Below are 23794 nucleotides of genomic sequence, written 5' to 3'. Positions count from 1 at the left end.
CACACGAGAGAGAGACAGCCGTTAGAGAAACACAGCACAGAGAGCAGCGTGTCGTCTGTCTCACTTCTATTGTCTGTCTGTGGTTTAGAGGAGGGACTCAGTGAGACAATGTGCTCGAATCAACCACTTCCCTGATGAAACGCTCACACACACACACACACACACAGCTCTCTAAATGAATATATTCCATAGACCTCTGCTGTTTTATATACTGCAAGTTATAATAACTGTTATTCACATGCTAACAGTGACGGTACACTTCTGCTTTCTTACAATTTAAGAAAAAATATTTTAAAACCATTTTTTACAAATGAGGAAGTCACCAGAAGGAGCTTTTGTCAGGTTTAACTTACTTCTAGGTACAAATTTGACCCCAGAATGTGTTTAAGTAGGTATAAACACACACAAACAAACAAACCTATGTGTGATGTTGATCTGAATGCGGCTCATAAAGAGTCAGACGATCACATGACTAACGCCTGATCGATCAGGACATGAACATCAGATATTGATCAGACTGTGAGGGATAAATGTCAATCATAGTCATTAATACACACACAAACATCACAGCACAGAATCACAGGTATGGCACACACACACACACACACACTCTGTACTCACTCAAGTAAGGGCACATAAAAATCCAAATCCATGACTAGTTCAGCTCAGCTTTACTCTACTAACACATGAGCAGCACTAGTACTTCCTGTCTGACCCTCCATCAGCAGCAGCCGTGGGACTGGAGCACAGATCATGGAAGTGAAAGACACACACACACACACACACACACACACACACACACACACACACACACACACACACACACACACACACACACACCTCATCTCAACATCCCAGAGTAACTCTCTTCATTAAATACTCATACAGGATCAGACTGTTAGAATCGTCCTACTAAAGTGAATAGATGACGGAGAGAGACAACAACAACCTCCACACAAAACTAACCAGATACTGACCATCAGTAACTGCAGAAACAGATGCATGACTGCTACAGGATCACATGAACCGCTCTGACTATCAGAAGATCAGGAACTAGTTTGCAACTAATGTTAAACAACTACACATCTCAGTTGATCTTCTTCAAAATTATTTTATCTCAATGTGACGAATTACACCTCCATTGAAGTTGGATACAAGAATAAACATTACATATTTAAATGGTATATAAATATGCAAAGAAAAAACAAACTCCATAGACTGAATCAAATATTGGTCAAGGACAATAATCACAAATACAGCAAAATGGAAGATCTGAAATTTATTTACAGTGATCTATTGTGTAAAATGTGGCAGGGGTTTCTGACTCACATGTTTGAGACTATACACTTTGATGAATAAGACCAGCAGAATCCAGATCAAACCAGACATCAGTTTTACAAAACACAAAAAGACAGAGTGAAGACAGATCTGTGGGTCTGAGCTGCCAGCAGTAGCTCTGCTTTTATTTCAACCCTGAATTTGCACATCAAACCCAGACGACTTCATCTTGACAACTAGAGGCAGAACTCGATGCGGGATGAAGGACAGAACAGAAGCGGAACTCTGGCGCCGCCTGCTGGGTCACGTGTGTAAGTGCATGACCGCGCGCGCGTGTCCGCTGTCATGATCGAGCCCACCTCAAACCACTATAACCTGCTTAAACTCACCCACTTCAGTAAAACTCGATCTAATCACTGACACATATGACCCCAGACGAGACTTCTCGAGATGACTCATTAATGACCAAACCTGATGAACTTTCCGCGGACACATTTATGATTGAGCTGCGCAGAAATAATATTCATAAACCACCTGAATGAAACAAAGCAAAAAAATATATACTATTCATCCAGCATATGGACAAAACTGTGAATTACAGCCATGACACAAATGACACACTGAGATGTGTCTCTAGAGGACTTTGCTCTGCAGATTGTCTTATTGTCGTGGCTGATGTCAGATCTGTGGGTCAGTTTAGGACTCCTACAGTCTGAGTTGATTTGATGTCGCTGAATTACTGTTCGTTTTCCCCGATAATGGATCCCCACAAAGAGCACGAATGACTCACAACAGTCAGATCTATTCATTTCCATCACTGATTAACTCAAATCACCTACAGCTGCAGGTGTGTCAAACTCTCAAGGACATGAAGACAAACACAATCAACAGAATAACAGGAGAAACACTGCAGTATCAGTCAAACCACTCTAATAATTCACTTACACAAGTTTCAAATCTGAAACTCACCGTTTCTCCCTTCAGCAGCTGATGTGAGGAAAATCTCGGCGTTTCTTCCGTTTAGAAATAGTTTGGTTTTTGTCTTCGTTTAGTTATCTTATGTAATTTATATTGACAGGAGTTTATTATTATTTTGAGTTTTAGTTTCATTAAGTTTAATCGAGTTTCTCGAGGCTTGATTCGCGTCTGGCGCTTCACGTCCGTCTCTCTTGCAGCAGCGTGCGCGCGCATCTGAGCGTGTTCACGAGGGAAGCGCGAGACCGGCGGAAACCCAACAGCGCGTTAATGATGGGCTTCACGTTCGATAGAATTTTAATGAAAACGGCCGAATCGAATAATATATATATATATATATATATATATATATATATATATATATATATATATATAAATAGATAAATGATCACATTTATCAAAATAAAGTGAGTTCAGTTCCTGACAGAGTTCCTAAAGAATCAGAGCCTGATCAAATGTACACAAATCTGAACACTATGTAAATGTCTTTGAATAAGGAACCCTTTCGAAAGTACTAATAAGTCTCATTGATGGTATTATTATGAGCTGATCTACATGATGCTGGGTTATAAATGGACTTTAGTAAACAAATGTGGTTTGTGGTCAGTGTCAATGTCTGGTGACTGATCACAAAATGCTTATTTTTAGTATTTCATAGACACACACAGGCCATACGGGTGCATTAGTGCAGTAATAAATGTCTTTAGTTGTAGTGAAATATGAAACACAAAAGACAGAGGTCTTTAATTAATCTAATGAGAAACATCTATGAATGTGCAGCTTTAACCGATGAATGGAAGCACATCAGTCATGAATCTCTGTCAGAAACACTCCAGCAAACTTCTGCAGATCTTCACACTGATGTTGAACACACAATGCCACATGTTTATCCGTCAACAGAGTGTGTGTGTGTGTGTGTGTGTGTGTGTGTGTGTGTGTGTGTGTGTGTGTGTGTGTGTGTGTGTGTGTGTGTGTGTGTAGACATATCCTCACACGCCTCATACTGTAGAGGTCTGCTGTGTGTTGTTGTGGCAGACTGACTCTTGAACAGAGATTCCTGATCTGCCATCCAGCCTTGGAGTGTCTCTGCATCTGTTCTGCTCTTGTTTCTAACCCAAACAAAGCTGTTAAAACTATTAAACTTCTCTGTTTAGCTTCACTAACCAGGTGTGTGTTTCTGATTCATTTCAAATTAACATCATGAAGGGAAAACAGAATCAGAGAAGACTGATATCACTCTTCTCATTCACACTTTCAGCTGGTGTCTGTTTCCAAAACACAACTTGCCAACTAAGGAAACCCTTTCACCAACCCACAGTTTCTCTAAACTACCCACGCCTTACCTAATGTGTCTATAAACATCTGAAGAAAGTTTGACCCTGAGAATCAGAGTCAGAACAGAAACAAGACCAGAGACAGACAGACAGACAGAAACACAGATCCCGATGCTCTTCTGCATAAAGAACGAGAACAAAAGAGGTTCTCATGACGACGGACCGTGTTTTTGTGAGGCGTTTATTCATCGAGCCTCTTGTGTCTTTTTCTGTGCGTGTCCCACTTCAGCGGGTCCAGATGAAAGACCGCCATCAGATACAGAACTAATTGGTCACGACGAGAGAACAGAAGCGCAGAGACGGGCCTCATTCACACATTCGTGTGAAGCCTTCGACGGACCTCCCTGTTCTTCCACTCGCTGTAAATAAGCCACGATATCAGCCGATTCTCAGCCGCTCTTGTTCCTGCTGAACGACAGACTGAGCCGACGACACGAGAACGAGACAAAGCGGAAACAGAGACACGATCGATCCGGTGAAGGCCTCATCTGTGCTCTGGACCAGCTAAACCGGGTTCATGATCTTCTTGGGCTGTTCGTTAGGTATGGAAGAAGAAAGCAAAGACTAAATGACAAAGCATAGCAGTTAAGCAGACAAATCGACTCTAATGTTGTGAATTTTATGAAGCCGTGAGTGATGGAGAACGTGGATGCTGACGCTCACAGTCTTTCCTCTGCAGCTCTATCAGGAGAACACAGCCCACATTAATATTGTTCTGCAAACCACATTTTATTTCCTTCCTTGCCATTCACACTTTCTGCTGGTATCAGTGTTTCCAAAACACTAAAGAAACCCAAGGTACAATGCGAGGTTGAGGTTGAAACCACTGCTGTAAATAAACAGCGACTCTGAGAGTTCAGCAAATTAATGATCAGACATCTGATGACTTGTAACTGAATTACCTTCTAAATCTGTGTATTTATTAACTTCAGTGAATAGACTCTTGAAAAAAAAAGCCTGATAAAATAAACCCTTAATCTGCTGAACATAGGAATGTCTCAAAAACATAAAACACCTGCAGCTCCATCTGAACTACATGAAGAGAGAAGCTTCACCTTTCACAGTCAGACTATGAGCTCCTCTGGTGGAGAGCGCCACCTTGTGGACATTTCACACATTCAGCTTCACGGCTGCTAAACTTGATCTGTTTTAGAGTTCAGGTCATTGATTGGTTTGTATGATCTGCCCATCATCTGAGGAGGTGAGTTTGGGGCGGGGCTATCTGTTTGACTGGCTAATGAAAAACGTGTTCGAGAAACCCGCTTATTAAAGTGACACACTTCAGCAGCTCATCTTTGATGTCCAGAAGTTTCACATTAAGGATAATAAAGCACCTGTACTTGAGTTCAGAACTAAAGACAATTTAATACAGTGGTATCCATAATGGTCAGTGTTGAATAGGGCGCAGTCGCATCAACAGAAGCAGCTCTAGTCTTTGGGTTTGGGTTTGCTCTCGCCCGTGTGTATCCTGGTGTGGTTCTTGAGTTTGGCGGCGCTGGCGTAGGCTTTGGGGCAGTAGCCGCAGCTGTAGGGCCGCTCCTGCGAGTGACTGCGCCGGTGCCTGGCCAACTCCGACGAGCTGCGGAACCTCCTGGGACACGCGGCGCAGCAGAAGGGCCTCTCTCCGGTGTGGATGCGCTCGTGCAGCGCCAGCTCGGTGGAGGTGAGGAAGGTGCGCTCGCAGTGTCCGCAGGAGAACGGCCGCTCGCCGGTGTGGATCAGGTGGTGTCTGTTCAGCGCGAAGGGCTTGGCGAACATCTTGCCGCAGTAGTTGCAGGGGTACGGCCGGGCGCCGCTGTGGGACAGGAGGTGCTCCTGCAGGGCTCGTTTGAACTTGAAGCCCTTGTGGCACTGCGGGCAGGAATGCGGCCGCTCGTCGGCGTGGGTCTTGTCGTGTTTGATGAGCTCCCCGAGCGACAGGAAGCGTTTGCCGCACTGCGAGCAGAGGTACGGCCGCTCCCCCGTGTGCATGCGCTCGTGCCGCCGCAGGATGGACGGCTGCGTGAAGCGTTTGGAGCAGTGCGGGCACCGGAAGGGCCGCTCGCCGCTGTGCGTCACCAGGTGTTTCTGGAGCCCCGCGCGGAGGCCGAAGCGCTTCCCGCAGACGGAGCACTGATGCGGCCGCTCCCCCGTGTGGCTCAGCTGGTGTCTCTTGACGTCCGTGCGCCGCGTGAAGGTCTTCTCGCACTGCTGGCATTTGAACTGGCGTCGCCTGCGGTGGCTCTGCCGGTGCGCGGATCTCTGCAGCAGCGTGTCGAAGCCCTCGTCGCACTGTTCGCAGCGGTACTGCCGCGTGGCGCTGTGGGTCTTGCGGTGCTGCACGAGCGCGGCGAGCGTGGGACTGGCCTCGCCGCAGATGGAGCAGTAGTGCGGCAGCTCGTCGGCGTGACTGTTCTTGTGGTGCGCCGTCAGGACGCGCAGGTTGGCGAAGGCGCTCCGGCAGATGCGGCAGGTGAAGCTGGCCTCGCCGTGCATCTTGCGGCAGTGTTTGGTCAGATCCCAGGCGTGCTGGAACGTCTTCTCGCACTGGCCGCAGTGGAACGGACGCTCGCCCGTGTGCGTCAGCTGGTGCCGCCGGACGTCGGACCTGCGCGTGAACTTCCTGCCGCAGGTGTCGCACGCGTGGCGAGCGCGAGGGTTGTCGGCGACCTGCGGCTCGGTTTTGCGGGTTTTCCGCGTGCGATACGGGCCGCTAGAAGCCGCTGTTGTTTCAGGTCTGCCGGGCGGCTCGTCAGAGGCATCTGCAAGAAAAGTGAGGAAAACCAATTGGAAATTGTTAATGTACCTAGCATATCTACTACTGTAAGCTACACCAACGACATTAATAACTGTAATCAAGCAACGTATCACAACTCCTGTAAAACCACAACAAATTCATTGTGTTTGTGCACACTTGGTGAATAAAGCTCATTCTGATTCTAATATGTGACCCTGGACCACAAAACCAGTCTTAAGTCGCTGGGGTATATTTGCAGCAATAGCCAAAAATACATTGATTTTTCTTTTATGCCAAAAATCATTAGGAAATTAAGTAAAGATCATGTTCCATGAAGATTTTTTGTAAAATTCCTACTATAAATATATCAAAATGTAATTTTTGATTGGTAATATGCATTGTTAAGAACTTAATTTGGAGAATTTAAAGGTGATTTTCTCAGTATTTAGATTTTTTTGCCCCCTCAGATTCCAGATTTTCAAATAGATGTATCTCGGCCAAATATTGTCCTATCCTAACAAACTACACATCAATAGAAAGCTTATTTATTGGGCTTGCATATGATGTATACATCTCAGTTTTGTAAAATGTAACCTTATGACTGGTTTTGTGGTCAAGGGTCACATATATCAACATGTTTCACTTTTTGTGAAAAGAAAGCACCCCTACAATGACTTCTGAAAGTGAACGGTAGTGTCATTCTAACATTATTGTAATCATTTTAACATCAGTTTAGGAAGTGAATAATAAAAAGGAAGAATAAAACACTGCACTGCTACTTCCTCTATGAATTTAATATGCACTGATTCTTCTTTAAGCTATAAAAGATATTTAGGCAAGAGCAGTGAGTGATTTCCTCTTTGTCTTTTGTTCATGGCCCCAAATATCGTAAGCTGTAGCGGTATGCATATTGCGATACGTGCATTTCCGATATTTCGATCGTTCTGATATATTGCACAGCCCTAGCTGGTTCAGCTGTTTATTAAGGGTTGGAACTAAACTTTGCAGGGCATTGGCGTCCAGGAGCAGGACTGAACACCAGCGCCACTTGCTGCTTCATACATATGATACACACGCTGATGTCCAATGTAATCCGTGTAGGGAAAGCACAACGTTACCTTTACAGTCTCCATGTGGTGTAACGGCACTCCTGAAACAAACAACACGTAAGAATATGTTAACGTTGATGAATGAAGCTCAACACAAGCGGTTTATTTGTGGATGTGAGTCTCGCGTCAGGTCTCACCGTTCCTCTGCTTTGTTCTCTAGTTTAACAGACGCGGCTCGTCGACGTGGCGTTTTTACCATGATTTTCTGGTCCGTCGTCTCTGTAGTTTTTCTGGGTCTTCCTCGTCCTCTCCGCTGTGGCGGTTTCTGGTCAACGTCTGATACGGACGTGTGGACTTCCTGTGGTGCAGACGTGTCACTTCCTGCTTCAGCCCTGTCCTTCTCATCGTTTGCGTTCAGCTGGTCGGCTTCATCCGTCAAGACCTCGTCCCGCAGGCCGTCGTTATTCTGCGTGTCGGTGTGGGCTGTGCTCTCGGCTCCGTGTGAAGCGTCATCTTGTGTCGGTTTGTCAGTGAAAAGCGCAGCTTCTTCTACAGAAACGGCAGGACTCTGGTCTACCAGCAGCACCTCCACCTTCTCCATCAGCTCCTCGGACTCCTCCTGGCTGCTGAGCTCCACCTCCGTGTAATCCGTGACGATGATGGTGTCCGAGCCCAGGTGACCCAGAGCGGCCGGACTCAGGATGGCCACCGCAGACGACTGGACGTGATACAGCAGCGGCTCCGCGGCGAGAGACAAGCGTGCGGACGGAGGAACCGACAGAGACGAGAGGATGCAGTCGCCAGAGGAGAGAGGAAGAGCGCCTGAGAGAGAACACCACACCGTTAACGGCTGATGAGACAAAACTCTAAATGCTGAAATTATTTTGCACAATACACTACAAAATATACAGAAATAAATCTTACACGCAAGTCATTTTCCAGGCTGCCAGTACACTTTGGGACTGACGCAACAATTTCTTTAATGTTTATAAGTTCATGCATTTTCAGGGAATTAAAACCATGATCTTATTTTGCAGCAAGGAAGTGAGCTGTTTTCTGAAACATCTGATTATAGGTATAAATAACTAGAAGAACAAATAAGTGCAGTAAATGCTACAGTTTTTGCGACAAATCAGTGTTTATGATAATAAATTAGCATATGAAAACAAATACCAGTTTGCAATATCAAGCAATGACAGACTGTTTTTGTACTGCTGAGATTGCTGTAAGTCGCACATTCGATTTAATAATGCGTGTAGCTATTCTTACCTTAAATATAAGGTGGATAATAACGAAATGTCCAAATCCTAGCAGATGAATTGTTCACGTTAAATGCTCGAGTCAAACTTATACAACAGAAGTCTGTTGGTTCCATACCCACTTTGCCTTTCTGTCCGCTGTGAGACTCGGATCCTCCAAACAGCCGGTGCCGCCGCAGGAGGAGGTGCAGGTCGTTGGGGTCGGTCCGCATGCAGTCCTCCAGACCCGCGGGAGCAGGATTGAGCCACGCCAGCGTCTGAGAGACGAACGCAGACAGAGAAACACAGAGGCTGGTTATCGTGAGCCGGTTAATGGTGAACTATAACAGGACTTGTTTTTCTAGGAAACTCAAATGTGAGATCAATGAAAACCATATTTCATTCACATCTGGACTTGTACTGAATACAAACACAAAACAGAGCCGCCGCTGTACTTTTGTAAAGTCTGGCACAGGAAGCAGTTTCTCCAGGCAGGACAGCAGCTCCCACATCAGCTCCTTCAGCGCCGTGTCGAACCGCGCTCCGTACTCCAGCGGGAACACCTCCTGCGTGACGGACAGACGGACGGGATGTGATATAAACACACACCAGATCGGGCACCAATCACGCTGGAGGATCGACCGGATGTGTGTCTGACCTGGAAGAAATAGGCTTTCTCCACCGGATCCTTCAGCAGCGCCAGAACCAAAGCTTTGAAGTTAGTGACGGATGTTCTCAGATCAACATCCGGACCCTGAGAAACACACACAGATCCAAACACATCACAGCAAAACCATACATAGTTACTCATAAATCTCAAAACCAGTTCAGCTGATAACGTTCACACGAATATATCAACACACATGTTTGAATTCATCAATGAATGACTGGAAGACATTAGAATGTTAAGATGATGATGATGATGAGTGTGTGTTAGTTCATGAATAAAGCATTCAGTGTGTTGTGATTAAAGTCAGTACGGTGTGTCCCGGCGGAGCTGCCGGAATCTGCATTTTGTCCAGATGGAGCTGCACGGATCTGACGCTGGCCGGACCGCGACACAACTCCAACACCATCTGCAGGAAAACACAGAAGATTACGGCGCCGCTGGAGAATGACGGAGGAAAGCAAAGCAAAGCAGGTGCGTTATACGGGCAGACGGACGGACCCTGGCTCTCAGACCCAGCATCAGCTGCGCTCTCCGTCTGTACATCAGCAGCTGCGGCAGCGTCTCCGTCACCGTGGAAACGAACTCCTCCAGCTTCCCATAATGCATCACGCTCTTCTGCTGCAGCACCTGCCACATGAAGGCAGACATCAGGTGCAGCGGAGGAACCAGCAGCCGCAGGGACGCCAGAGGAAGCCCCACATCTGAGGAGAGACACGGACAACATGAGCAAACATCGCTGACTGCTCCTGTAGAGACTTCCAGTGCAGCGTATCCCACAATGCACTGCCCTCAACTCGACCTTTCATTTCTAGTGTGAGGATGAACAAACTTGAAGTAACAGCAAATGAGATGTTAACATATCCCCCCCCCATACACTCTGTATTCAACATGTAAACAAATGTTCAGGAGGTCACGTGACCGCGGTGTAGCATGTGACCTCTTGCACATCTGCATATTTTGTCAAAATGCTGAAGGCTATCATGGTGTTCCACACACACACAGACTACCTCTGTGGCCTACACTGCAGAAACAGCAGGAGCAGTGTTTGAGGAGTGGGTTTATTGGAGTGTCGTGACATTCTGCGCTGATCGGTGCGCAACAATGACTCTGATCAATCAATCTCCAGCCGCGGAATCTGCGCAGAATCGCCGTTTCACTGCCAATCTGCGGCGGTTCCAATGATAAACTCATCTGGAGTCACGTTTCCGTAAAATCAGCTTTTTGCGGTTTAATTACCTGTGTTCGTGATTTCAGCGCAGTTTTCTTCGTCCATGGGGAATGTTGTGAAAGCTTCGCGAACTGGATTAGGTTACGTGCGTGAGGTCACATCCGGTCTGAAATATTCAAAATAAAAGCGACTCGAGATCCTTAAGATGAACAAGAAAAATGTTTGAGAAAATTGAACTTGAGAATAATAAATTATAATATTAGAATATGTATATGTAAGGAGAGCGAGAGTTTGTGTATATATCTGCTAGTGTTCATATTCGTATTTACCTTTTTTCTTTCATTTTTTTATTTTTTAATTATACACACACACACACACACACACACACACACACACACACAGAGAGAGAGAGACTTTATTTATTATTAATTTATTGATTTAACTTTAATTAGTTCCAAATTACTCCTACAAGCAACTGTGGTTGAACTAGATCTTCCTACTGTGTTTACAAATTACATTTCCAATGCAAAATTAACAAGTTTATTGAGTCATCAACTACGGAACAGCCAGTGTTACAGTCTAAACAATTTAATCATGGTTTTTCAGGAATTCGCACGAAACTTACACACTGGTCGCGACTCTCGACTTTACTCCGCTTATCATTACTAAATGAATAATCAATGAATCCGTGAATAAATATATCCAAACAAAACAAATTAAAAGAATAATAAAAAAAGCATAGTAGATTTTCTAGCAAAGTAAATTAAATAAACCAAAAATTATTATTTTGGGGATAATTATTCATAACAGAAATACTGTTTTAGCAAGAAAAAAAAACGTTCTTAACCTCGCGCTCATAGATTTGATTAGAATACGTTACATAGTCACATAAGGTCTAATATATTAAAACTTTATTATTAATGAATTGTATTACGACTTCATATATTCCAGCAGCGGCTGTGTGTCGCCCTCTAGTGCTGCAGATACGCCACAGCACCATCATCAACAACATGCGCGCACACGACACCAATACAAGTTTTAGCTTTATTCGTTTACGTGTATTTATGCATTTATTTTACACACTTAAACGTATTTTATAGCTTCATAAGTAAGTAATTATAATATTAAACGCTGCTACTGGGGCAGCCGTGGCCTAATGGTTAGAGAGTCGGACTTATAACCCAAAGGTTCTCAGGTCCGGCAGGGATTGTCGGTGGGGAAGGTGAATAACCAGCACTCTCTCCACCCTCAACACCACGACTGAGGTGAGTCCCTTGAGCAAGGCACCGTTCCCCCAACTGCTCCTGGTGTGTGTTCACTACTGTGTGTGTGTGCACTTGGATGGGTTAAATGCAGAGCACAAATTCCTAGTACGGGTCACCATACTTGGCCTCACTTCACCTCCTTTCCTTTCCTGTAGATGCGCTTCATGTTTGTGTCCAGCAGGCGGCAGTAACGCGCAAACAGCTCTTATGACGCGCTCGCGCTCGCTTTCTCTGCGGAATCATGGGTAGTGTAGTTTTCATCAGGAATGCCGCTGTTAAACAGGATTATTTAAAAATATGTATAATACATAATAATATATAATTTAAAAAATGAGAACCCGATCGCGTCACCATAGATTAACAATCTTGTAACTCACAGTGTCTCACAGTGTCTCTGTCACATGTGTCTAAGGGCTAATAGTTATTGTAAAAAATTAACTCCTCTATAAAAAATAAATGTAATTTTTATTTTATTTTATTTGTATTTATTTTATTTTTAATTTTAACGTGCACACTGTATCACCTCGCGTTCGTAGTTTGTATTATAATAGAAGTCAGTGTCAGTGCACGAACAGCAGGCGGCGCTATCCTATTACTCAATGTGTTAAATAAACGAAAGAAGAAAAACAATATTGAGAATGAAAATATACAATTATTTAGAACTATTATGTTTTTGTTCAACAATAAATACATCCTAACACAATATATTAAAAATAAAAAATACTTTTACTTGCGTTTTGAGGTAATGGACTTTTATTATGTACAGTTCTCTGGCGCTGGTTTCCGGTTTCACAGACGCAGCGGCAGCAGCATGGGACCAGGACCAAAAATAAAGAGACCCGAAACGGTGAGTTTCTGCATCAAAATGACTCAGTTCTGCTAATAAATGTGTGTTTCTGTCATGTTTACGCCTCCTGATTTATATTTGCTCTGTTAGTCTTAAAACCCTGATTTAATGGCGCATGATCACACAGAGCGTGATAAAAGCACATGTTCACTCTCTGTTTCTCTGTTATGGCTGTTTTCATCTCCTAATGACATTGATCTGAGCCTGTTAATGTGTAATATTAACTGATACTAAATTAGAATAAATCATTCATATAAAACTGTCTATAATTAACACTATGGAGTTGTATTTCCACAGATGTTAGTGTGGATTTGGGAGAGATTTTATGGCAGAAATGCTTGAATCATCCTCACAGTACAGTCTCTTCAGTATTGGCTGTAATGTCAGTCTTCTGTCTGTTTTTCACTGCAGGAATTGGCCAAGAAGCTCTCCAGGAATCGCAGGATTCTGAGTCGAGAAAAGAGGAAGAAGAATCGTATCGTGGGAGCCGTGATCGACCGAGACATCATCACCAAACACCATCTGAAGAAGAGGAGGTCTGAGACTGATATTCAGGCGTTTCAGTCTGTCTTTGAATGAAGAACACAGTTTCTGGAAGATAATAAACACGTTTCCTCTGCCGTTTGACAGCTCCAGCTCCAGAGCCAACATCACTCTCTCTGGGAAGAAGAGGAGGAAGCTGATAAAGCAGTTGAAGCACATGGAAAAAGAGAAGGATCTCATGAAAGGTACGTATCTGAGCTACTTTAGCGTCACGATCTGAACCGATCCGCCGTCTAACACACACCTTTATCTGTTCACAGTGGAGATGCAGAAGAAACTCCCCGCTCCTGACGCACAGAAATCCAAGAAAAACAAAAAAGCAGCAGCGTCGAAAGACACAGAGATAATGGATGTGGAATAGGAAATACAACGCCTGTATTTTAATGGACTTGGTTCTTTTTGGACTTCTGCTGTTGTCATATTCATGGTGTTACAGCCGCAGCACACTTGTGTACATCTATCGCTATATATAAATAAATGTGTGTGTCTTGAGAAAAAGAATAAACGTTGTGAGAGATGTATTTAGTGGATCTGCCTATAGTTTCCACAATCATATTGGCCACAGAATAACTGTTTTCAACAGAAATGTTTCTTGAGCAGCAAATCAGCATATTAGAATGATTTCTGAAGGATCATGTGACACTGAAGACTGCAGTAATGACGCTGATAATTCAGCTTTGATCACAGCAATCATTACATTTCACAATATATTCACATAAAACATTATACAGTTGTTCAATATTACTGTTTACTGTATTTTTGATCAAATAAATTCAGCCTTTGTTAACAAAAGCGACTTTGTTCAAAAACATTTTTTCCAAACGTTTGTCTGTTTTCTAATATGAATGAATAATCATCAGCAGCAGCTGTGTGTCGCCCTCTAGTGCTGCACATGCGCCACAGCACCGCACCAATAGCAGTTTCAGCTTTATTCGTTTCGTATTTATCAGTATTACTTTATTTTTACACAGCTTCATAAGTAAGGAATTATAATAAACGCCGCTGCTGTAGATGCGCTTCTTGTTTGTGTCCAGCAGGCGGCAGTGACGCGCAAACAACTCTTATGACGCGCTCGCCTCCTCTGCGGAATTATGGGTAATGTAGTTCTCACTAGAAATTCCGCTGTTAAACAGCATCATTTAAAAATTAAGCTGATATAACGCGCACACAGCAGCTGTCATTAAAGGTGTATAATTATTATAAATGTATTCATGTACTTGATTTACGTTAGTGACAATACACCTAAATGTTCTTTTCCTGTTTTAAAATCAAATATTTCGCGCAAACATCTGCTGTAGATGCGCTTCATGTTTCTGACCAACAGAGCCCAGCAGTTCCCATCTTGAAAATAGATTTAACTGTAATATTGATAGATTTTATACATTGTGACCAACGTCCTGCAATACCCAGGACAAAATAAACATGACTCATTCTCAGCCAGAGTTAATGGCCTAATTAACCTTTAATTATATATTAATCCAAATGATATATTTAGTAAAACCAGTTATAGTGATTTAAGATATATTGCCGAAACATACATGTTGTAAAATGTGTTTAAAGCATGACGTAAAATAACGTTAGTATTAACCAGTCGATCTTATCACTAAATGTAATTGTTGAATTGGAAACGAAAATAAATGGTGTATTGGTGTAGAATGTGACACACGAGAACATCTGTTCGCCAATCCCAAACTACAGTCACTTCCGCTTCCTTTCAGCTGCATACACGTCCACTGAGAAGAATGAAAAGTTCACTCAGTTTTATTAAAAAAAAGATCATTTCATTTGTTACAACAGCTTATAGACGCGACTGAATGAGCTGTACATCCGTTTTTATACAAATGTCTTACATGTAAAGCATCAATGTACAAAACCGCGAGTTAGTGGATATTTCATGACTGATGAGAAACCAAATGTTGGTCACCTCTGAACACATCCTTGCAAAGCACCACGGGAATCAAAATAAAACCACGAATAATGACCACAAACAAACTCCTGTCATGAAAATGAAACATTTAAAGCGATTCTGTGGTGAATGAATCCTGCTCACTCTCTCAAAGTGCTTTAGACATTTTCCCACAATTCCAGCAACACCTCAAACACACATCAGCTTTGTCTTTCAGCACAACGCCGGACGCCTCACTCTCTCTCACACACACACACACACACACACACACACACACACACACACACACACACACACACACACACACACACACACACACACACACACACACACACACACACACACACACACACACACACACACACACACACACACACACACACACACACACACACAGGTCAGAGGTCAAACTGAGCTGACAAACGCTCAAATGATGATTCTTACTGCCGGCGACCATCAGCTGATTCCTGTACACGAGAGACACTCTCTCTCTCTCTCTCTCACACACACTCTCTCTTACACTCTTTTACACACACATGTTCTCACACACACACACACACACACACACACACACACACGGTCCTGTAAAGTGCAGTTAAGAAAATGGAAACGCTGGTGTGAGCAGAATCATAGAGGAACTGAAAACATGGTGTTACCCAGAAGCCCTTGCAGAACAGGCCATTAAAGGGAGGTTTGTGATGCGGAGAGATCTGGAAAAGCCGTTTCTGACACACATCCGCGATTGTACCGAAGCTGCTGTCGTGAACACGGAGGACCATCGGAAGGCAGCGTGTGACACAAACAGCACGATCACGACAAACCCAGACAAGCGACCGACACGCCCTGATGGATGCTGGGTAATACGGGACATTTGTGCTGGTGAGTTTCCCTTTTATAAAAGCTCAAGAAGAAGTGCTACAAACTCAGAAACAGATGCATTATGGGAAAATCAACAGCTGGAGACACTAGAGCAAGTCAAACACACACAGACTCTCACAAACACACAGATTGTCTCAGGACCGTCACACATCAGACAACATTAACGGCGGGACACAACAACAGCAGCACTGCAAGGACATGATGATGAAGATGATGATGAAGATTCTTCTTTATAGCTTATAAATACAGTATCTACACAGTATGTGGTACAAAAATAATTGACCTTTTGTGGGCACTGAGATTTTAAAAAAGTGAAAAATGATTCAAAGCATCTTCTAAAAAAAAAAAAAACGGTCAGGCACGAGAAGTCGTGATGGTGAGCCACAGGCGACCCGACTCCCTCCGACGCTTCGGGTCGCGCGGTTCGTCCGTTTCCTAAAGCGTCCGCGTGGAGTCGGCCGTGCGCGGAGGAGGCCGCGTCCGTGACGTCTTCGATAGAAAAATAGTAGAAAAATAGGAGTAGCGTCCGGTTTGGCAGCTCATCCGGCGGCAGATTGAGAGTGGAGCTCCAGATCACAGTGTGCTGCTGCTCCGAGCCTGCGGGGGGCGACGGGCTTCGTCTCCGTCTATTTGGCATGAACGCGCTTGATTCTAAACTCCTGGATTAAGGCAACGTATCGCGTCTGTGTGGATTTAATAAAACTTTCTCTTTAAAAAAAAATGTACAAATTTCTTTTAATACAAAGCTCTATGGCATAACCAATAAACACTGTATAGAAAATATATAAATATGTTTTCTTTTTCTTTTAAATGTACAGAGAGCCGCCAGACCCGAGGCGGACGCCCGCACGTCTCTCTCCCGTCAGAGTCAGGGCGCGGCGGGCGTCTATGTACAGGGGTGGCGCGGGCGGGGCTCAGGACGAGTCCGTGCAGGGCGAGGGCGGCGGCGGGTACAGGTGATGAGAGTAGCTGCGCTCGGTGAAGGGCGACGGCGGGCAGCTCTCGCAGTTCTCCTCCGCCGACAGATACTGGCTCCGTGGTGTGGGCGGCGGCGGCAGCGGCTCCGAGTCGTAGTTCAGGTCGCTGGACGCGCGAGGAGCCCGACGGCCCGGAGTGTAGTCGCTGTCGCACACGTCCGTGCTGCACGGCGTCGTCGGAGGAGCGAAGTGACGGTAGCTGTACGGCCTGTAGCTGCAAAACACTCAGAGTCAGACACCCCACACAGACACGTTAGCGTGACCTTCGCGTGACACGCGTCCATCCCTTACCTGTACGACCGGTGCGTCGACGGGCTGTTGGACGAGTATCCGAACTCCATCGTGTACTGAGACCTCACTGTGGCGGGAGACGGAGGAGGATTGAGAATCTGGACGCATGGGAGAGACAACATTTACATTTAAAGCTGCTTTACATTTGGTTTTTTAAACCTAATAAATAATAAACTAAGTAATAAAATAAAGTAAAACTAATATAATAAAATGAATAAAATTTGTGTGTTAAATGCCAAACAGTTTATTGCTTAACCAAAATACCAATAATATTCAGAAAAAAAAGATTTATGCATAATGCTGGTCTAATTATAACCAAGTCTGAAATGCACAGGGACTCTTATTGTGACATGTCTTCAAATAGCTGAAGATGATAAAATAAGCATGCAAAAAAAAATTAAAAATCTAAAAAAAACACAATCTACAACAATTCATCAACCAATGGATCATAAACAATCTACCGGTTAGGGTGAGTTCACAACCAGGTATTTTTCAATTATGTACAGTGTGCATAAAAAAACGTAACTTTTAAGATTAATGACACATTAGATTGTATTTCCTTCCCCAAATTTAAGGCCTCTTAAAATGGTAATTCTGACATTATAACATTTAACACTGAATTTTTGCAAATTTCATGTGGACTGACCGGAGGGAAGTATGTGCCCTTGGTGCTGGAGGAGCTGCTGGACGAGGCTCCGGTGACATGAGCGCGGTCGTACGGCGGACCGCTGCTGCCGCCCATGATACTCAGCGAGCCGATGACCGATTTACCGCGAGACATGCCTGAGAGAGAAACACACACACGTCAGCGGGCGCTCAGACGCTCGCACTACAGCGTGAGGAGTTGTGCTCAGACTCACCCGGCAGAGAGCCGCTCAGAGACACGGGGTGAGGCACGTATCCCAGCGGCACAGACGACGGCCCGTGGACCACGAAGTCATTGGTCATGGTCTCGCCGTCATCCTTCATCTGAGGACACAGGACCCGCTGGCACACGAAATACACGGCGCCCACCACGAACAACACCATCACCACACCCACGATAGAGCCGATGGTGTTCGTCGGAGGAAAGGAAGGCTCTTCTGTCGCATCTGAGGAAGAAAACCAGCCTCAGTGAGGAACGCTCATCTTACCCGCTGCTTTATTAACAGGGTTTCTGCAGGTTTGATGAAGACTTCAGACATTGTCAAGAGAAACATATAAAGGAAATGACATGACATGACTGAATTTAAGACTTCCTGCTCTCATTTAAGACAAGGCCTTCATTTATGAAACGGTTCAGTCATACGTACAGCAGCCGATCTCATCCGAGTTGTCTGTGCAGTCCATGTTGTGGTCACATTTCTTGTGTTGTCCGATGCACTGGCCGTTAGCGCAGGTGAACTGATCCTTGGGACAGTGGACTGCACAAAGACAGACAGGAAGTGTCGGTGAATTGGGCAGGAAGACGTTCACAGACGGCGTGGAACGGTCTCATGATCGTTACCTTCACATTTGTTCTCATCCGATCGGTCCTGGCAGTTGATTTCTCCGTTGCAGCGCAGCGAAATGTCCACGCACTGCTTGCTGTCGCACTGGAACTCCTCGTCGGAGCAAACGGGACAGTCCAGCTCGTCGCTGCTGTCGTCACACTCGGCGAAACCGTCGCAGCGCCAGGCCTGCGGGATGCAGTCGACCTCGCCGGACGCGCAGGAGAACTGCTCCGGAGAACACGTGGGCGGCTCTGAGGACCACAAAAGACAGCCGTTAATGACGGACGTTCGACAGCGGAACCATATACATTACAGACATGACAATATTAAAAGGATAGTTCACCCAAAAATTAAAATACAGGTAATAATGCTGTTAAATATGGTTCGGTTTGTTGACTTCGCTTCTTAAGACCACAGGGATTCATTTCGCGTTGCCTGATATGCTTTTCAGACAACAGACATCGACTTGCATTTTATAAATCACCAAGGACCATGGTTTCAGCAAAAAATCTACAAAGAACAAAACCTACATCTTTGATGGCCTGAGGTTGAGTAAATTACCAGCAAGTCAACTAACCCTTCAGGATAGACAAACATCATGGTTTTCTGTACACCAGCTCTGAACCTGTGTGCATTGACATTCAGAATGACTTAAGCCTGTGTTTCTCTGTCATATTGATCTCATCAAGCACCCAAACGGATCTGATGAAGGGATGCGGTACCTCCGCAGGAGAGCTCGTCCTGCAGCAGCACCAGATGAACGGGACACGAGCAGCGCGTGGTTCCGTCTCCTTTCACGATGCAGATGTGCGAGCAGCCGCCGTTATCAGAGGTGCAGGGGTGTTTATCTGCGGACAGAGACACCAGATCAGCGCACGCTCCGGCAGACGCTTACCCACGATGCTCAGAGACAGACGCTTACTGTACTCCTCCATGTCCAGCTCGTGGACGGCGTGGATGTCGCTCAGAGAGGCGATGCGCGCCTGGATCTTGGTGCGTCCCTCACGCGTGACCTTATCGATGCGCTCGATCATCTGCTGCTGTCGGTCGATCCAGTACAGGAAATTCCCAAACACCGTCAGACCCACCGGCTGCAGGATGTTGGAGTCCTCGATGACGATCCGATTGGCTCCTGGAGGAGAGAGGGGAGTGGTCAGGGACTGAGGGGCGGGGCCAAGGAAAGCATTCATTGGACGGGGAGATTTTAAAAACGATTAGTGAAGTTGACGGCGAGGACACGAGAACTAAACCGAGACGTAAGGGACCGATCGACAGCAAACGCCGGTCAGCGCGTGACCTTTAACCCCAGGATCTCACCGGACAGATCGCTGCTCTCGATGCGCCTCAGGTCCACGTCGACCCAGAAGAGTTTTCCCAGCTCGTTGTCGACGGCCAGAGCGACCGGCTTGCCCAGATTACTGAAGAACAGAACCTCACGCTCCGTCCCGTCCAGAGCGGCGCGTTCGATCTTCGGCGAGCGCTCCTGCAGATTGGTGAAGTACATGTACCTGCGGGAGAGACACGGGAGAGTGAGTGGAAACGCCAACAACCGCTCCGTATTACAGGTTATCTGAAATGTTATGTTTAAACGTGCAAATGAGGGATTATCTAAGTAAATATGCACTTATTTGCATACATTTCTCAACGTTGCACAAAGACAGGTTCATAATTGTTGTTTGTGTTGACAGAGTTAAAGGTTTGTACAAAGGGGATTTTGGATGTCTCTTTTCATCACTACATGAACAAACATTTTTACCATGTTTTTAGGAGTAAAATGTATAAATCAGCGTGAATGACATATAAACAAACTTTCAGTAGTCTGAAAGATGACACGATATGAAAGTACAACGGTTTCGCACTGCGTGACCACTCTACGCATCTGCGGCTCTCACCCTCTCTCAGGATTGACCACGATGGCGCGGGGTTTGTCGTGTTCCCCGCGCAGCACCACGCCGACCCGCGATCCGTCCGTGCGCGTGACGTTGATGACGTTGGTCACTTCGCTGGTCCAGTAGATGAAGCGGCTGTAGATGTCGATGCTGAGGTCGTAGGGCTGCAGGCCGAGGTTGGGGCCGCCCACCGCACCGGACACCACCGTCACGCTCTGAGGAAGAACACCACAGCGGTCAGACGAGTCCAGAGCGATCCCACAGGTCACACCTGCCGCAGCGCTTACCTGGTTCCCGTCCTCCTGCGCGCGGCGGATGACGTTCTGCTTGCCGTCGATCCAGTAGAGGTGGCGGTCCAGCGGGTCGTAGTCGATGGCGCGCACGTTCCTGAGGCTGTGGATGGGCAGGATGATGTCGGGACTCTGCAGCTCGTCTATGACCATACGGTTGATGGCCGTCTTCTGACTGAACAGCAGGAAGGATGTGGGCGCTGACAGACACACAGAACGAGACATTTAACCTTTCATCATCAAACAATGACGGTCCATCTCTAGATTACACCTATAACAACCTCACTTGTGTTTTTCATCCATTGTGTTGTGCGAGAATAAACTTAGAAAGGGACTCTGGTTCAGTCCAAACATTTTTATCACAAGCCCAAAACAAACATGAAACAGTTATAGCATACGCTCATGATGTGCTGTAGTCAGTTTCTGTTTTATTTCAATACAGTTAATGTTCACAAAGTCAAAAAAAAAAAGACTTTATTGTTTTTATTTTTCTAAGTGAATAGTAAACAGCTGTTGAGATTTCCACTTGAAATGGTGTGGAGGTTTGGAGCCAGAAATGGTATTTCTTTACATCACAACTAAACAAGTGCATTATAATCACCCCTCGATCACATGATCACTGCAGCAGTGTGAGGGAGTTTACAGTCACTGTAACACACACACACGCGCACACGCACACGCACACGCACACGCACACGCACACGCACACGCACACAGCCTGCAGCGATTATATGGCTGTTTTTACTCTGTCAAACGCAGAACGAGACACTTAGGGCTCATACGGCCTTTGGGTTTCCAGCATCTGCCAACTTGGCTGCAGCTCGTCGACCACAAGAGCTTTAAAAAGAAAATTCCCTGCCTGCGATTCTCGAACAACGGCTCTGCTTCTCCAGGACGGACCCCGGTGGCCCTTTCTGCGAGAAATCGCGTCCAAACCCTGCCAAACCGAGCCGAGCGGTACGAGAACACGCGGGCATCTGCGCCAAACGCACACGGAGCAACGTGACGAGGCATAACGCCATCCTGCGCTACACCAGCTGAAACTCAGCTCTGAACCACAAACTCAAAATCCTTGGAAAATCTGGATCCCAAACCTAAGAGGAACCAGACATGCTCAAGGACGTGCGTGTGTGTGTGTGTGTGTGTGTGTGTGTGTGTGTGTGTGTGTGTGTGTGTGTGTGTGTGTGTGTGTGTGAGAGAGAGAGAGAGCTCACCGCTGCACGTCTTGTTGTCGTAGTTGAGCGAGTAATGCGCAGGGCAGCCGCACACAAAGCTGCTGATGGGAACGGCCAGACACAGGTGTGAGCAGTGGCCGTTAGTGGATGCGCACGCATTCCAGCCTCCCTGTCTGGACGAGTGAAACACCAGGATGTCCATGACGTAGTCCAGATGGCCCTGTATGATGGTGCGGTTCTGCCCGCTGGTCTTGTTGGCCCGTTCGATGCTGCGCTGGCTCCAGTCGGTCCAGTAGATGTAGTCCTGATACTGCGTGAGTCCGAACGGGTGCGGAAGATCATCAGCGATCACCTCACGCTCCAGACCTGAACAACAACGTCAGAACTCATCACAACTGACACAAATATATGTAATATATAATATTACAATTAGCTAATATATTATATTATATTAACAACATCTATTTTTCACACAATGCAAGTCTGCTGGGGTGACACACACACACCGCAGCTAAAAGTCAGTAATATTCACCCAGCATGTTGGAGGACTCTATCAGCGTGGTGTCGAGGTCTGTCCAGTACAGCCGCCGCTCGGCATAGTCGATGGTCAGTCCGTTCGCACGACCCACGTTCGGCACCAGAGTGATGCGTCCAGAACCGTCCATGGCAGCGCGGTCGATCTTTGGCCGTCCACCCCACTCCGTCCAGTACATGAAGCTGAGAGGAAGACAAGCAGACCGTGAGACGGCGACATCCACGACACATGACCACAGCGACCAGGAACCTGTCCTGATCAACTGCAGGACACACTCACTCACTCTCTCTCTCACACACACACACACACACACACACACACACACACACACACACACACACACACCCCTCTTTGAGGAGTGAACATCTGCTGAATATCAGTGTTTTTCTGCTTGTATTTAGTGTAAATGTTTTATAAACGTCTCTGTCAGTCAATAAGATCATCTGATAGTTCAGGATTTACGCTGTATTCAGACTCTTAGACGTCTGCGGTGTTCAGTAGTTTGTAGTGTAACTACTCTCAAGCGGAGCTCCTCATCTAAGGTCAATTTCTGTGTCAGATCAATGGGTTGCTTCATTAGTTGAATTGTTGACATGTTTCTAGCAGCTTCAGGTTAATTCTGTTCAGTCTCAAACGGATCAAAAAAGACGAATTTGCTGCAGATGCTGATATTTACATGATGACATTCTGATGCTTGTAATGTAAATCAGTGAGAGCTTTATAACATCACAGCATGAAAATGATCTACACGGCTCTTTGGAATGCTTGATTCTGATTGGTCAGTTGAGACATTTGCAGGTTCGTTCTTTTCAAATAATCACCGCTCCAAAGTAATAACGCATAGCCGGTACTACTTGTATGTTTAAAATCCCTCCGTGCCAACAAAGATTACCGTTTGGCGCCATCTTGTGACAAACACTGGACAACCACAATTAACAATGGAAAATTTCGACATTAATCTATTTAAATTGTCTTACTAACGTACATAGTTTGAATGTTAGTCACGTGGTACTATATCGTTTCGCGGAAGGATAAAAATGTTAATTTAAACAAATATGCCAATAAAAGGTTTCAAATTCATATTCATGTCCAGTTTTTTCCTTATGTGGCAAGTAGCCGTGTAATAAGCGGGATAATGTACAGGCAGCCGGTAGTTATCGCCAAATAAGCCCCTTCAGTGTGATACAAGACCCTCCGCTTCGCGTCGCGTCCTGATCACACTGTCGGGGCTTATTTCTGCGATAACTACCGGCTGCCTGTACATTATCCCTTACTTAGAGATGAGATAGAAATGATC

At 45.5% G+C, this 23794-nt stretch overlaps 3 protein-coding genes across 3 annotated transcripts in view; 1 reads left to right on the top strand and 2 right to left on the bottom strand.

The window, feature by feature from the left end:
* Nucleotides 1-4295: 4295 nt before the first annotated feature.
* On the bottom strand, nt 4296-10589 carry LOC141333227 (uncharacterized). The gene is made up of 9 exons (XM_073838189.1): nt 10497-10589; nt 9759-9961; nt 9571-9666; nt 9249-9344; nt 9046-9156; nt 8730-8868; nt 7550-8174; nt 7422-7453; nt 4296-6328 (listed from the first exon to the last, which is right to left on the bottom strand). The coding sequence occupies exons 1-9, from the start codon at nt 10531-10533 to the stop codon at nt 5016-5018; spliced, it is 2652 nt and encodes an 883-aa protein (XP_073694290.1). The 5' UTR covers nt 10534-10589; the 3' UTR covers nt 4296-5015.
* A 1850-nt stretch (nt 10590-12439) lies between these two features.
* On the top strand, nt 12440-13875 carry LOC141334045 (uncharacterized protein C11orf98-like). Its single transcript, XM_073839201.1, has 4 exons — nt 12440-12540; nt 12952-13076; nt 13171-13268; nt 13344-13875. The coding sequence occupies exons 1-4, from the start codon at nt 12505-12507 to the stop codon at nt 13442-13444; spliced, it is 360 nt and encodes a 119-aa protein (XP_073695302.1). The 5' UTR covers nt 12440-12504; the 3' UTR covers nt 13445-13875.
* Nucleotides 13876-14828: 953 nt separating this feature from the next.
* Nucleotides 14829-23794, bottom strand: part of lrp6 (low density lipoprotein receptor-related protein 6) — a 26905-nt gene continuing 17939 nt past the window's right edge. The window contains exons 9-21 of the mRNA XM_073838417.1: nt 22495-22679; nt 22002-22328; nt 20785-20987; nt 20501-20712; nt 19926-20116; nt 19531-19740; nt 19331-19456; nt 18623-18859; nt 18429-18539; nt 17997-18227; nt 17783-17919; nt 17137-17234; nt 14829-17059 (exon numbers count right to left, since the gene is read on the bottom strand). Of these exons, the coding sequence (XP_073694518.1) occupies nt 16783-17059; nt 17137-17234; nt 17783-17919; nt 17997-18227; nt 18429-18539; nt 18623-18859; nt 19331-19456; nt 19531-19740; nt 19926-20116; nt 20501-20712; nt 20785-20987; nt 22002-22328; nt 22495-22679 (2545 nt within the window). The 3' untranslated portion in view covers nt 14829-16782. The remainder of the gene's footprint in view (nt 17060-17136; nt 17235-17782; nt 17920-17996; nt 18228-18428; nt 18540-18622; nt 18860-19330; nt 19457-19530; nt 19741-19925; nt 20117-20500; nt 20713-20784; nt 20988-22001; nt 22329-22494; nt 22680-23794) is intronic.

This window comes from Garra rufa, chromosome 4, assembly GCF_049309525.1.
Source record: "Garra rufa chromosome 4, GarRuf1.0, whole genome shotgun sequence".
Taxonomy (NCBI): domain Eukaryota; kingdom Metazoa; phylum Chordata; class Actinopteri; order Cypriniformes; family Cyprinidae; genus Garra; species Garra rufa.
Note: the sequence above shows the minus strand (reverse complement) of the source record. Positions and strands in the feature narration are given on the sequence as shown.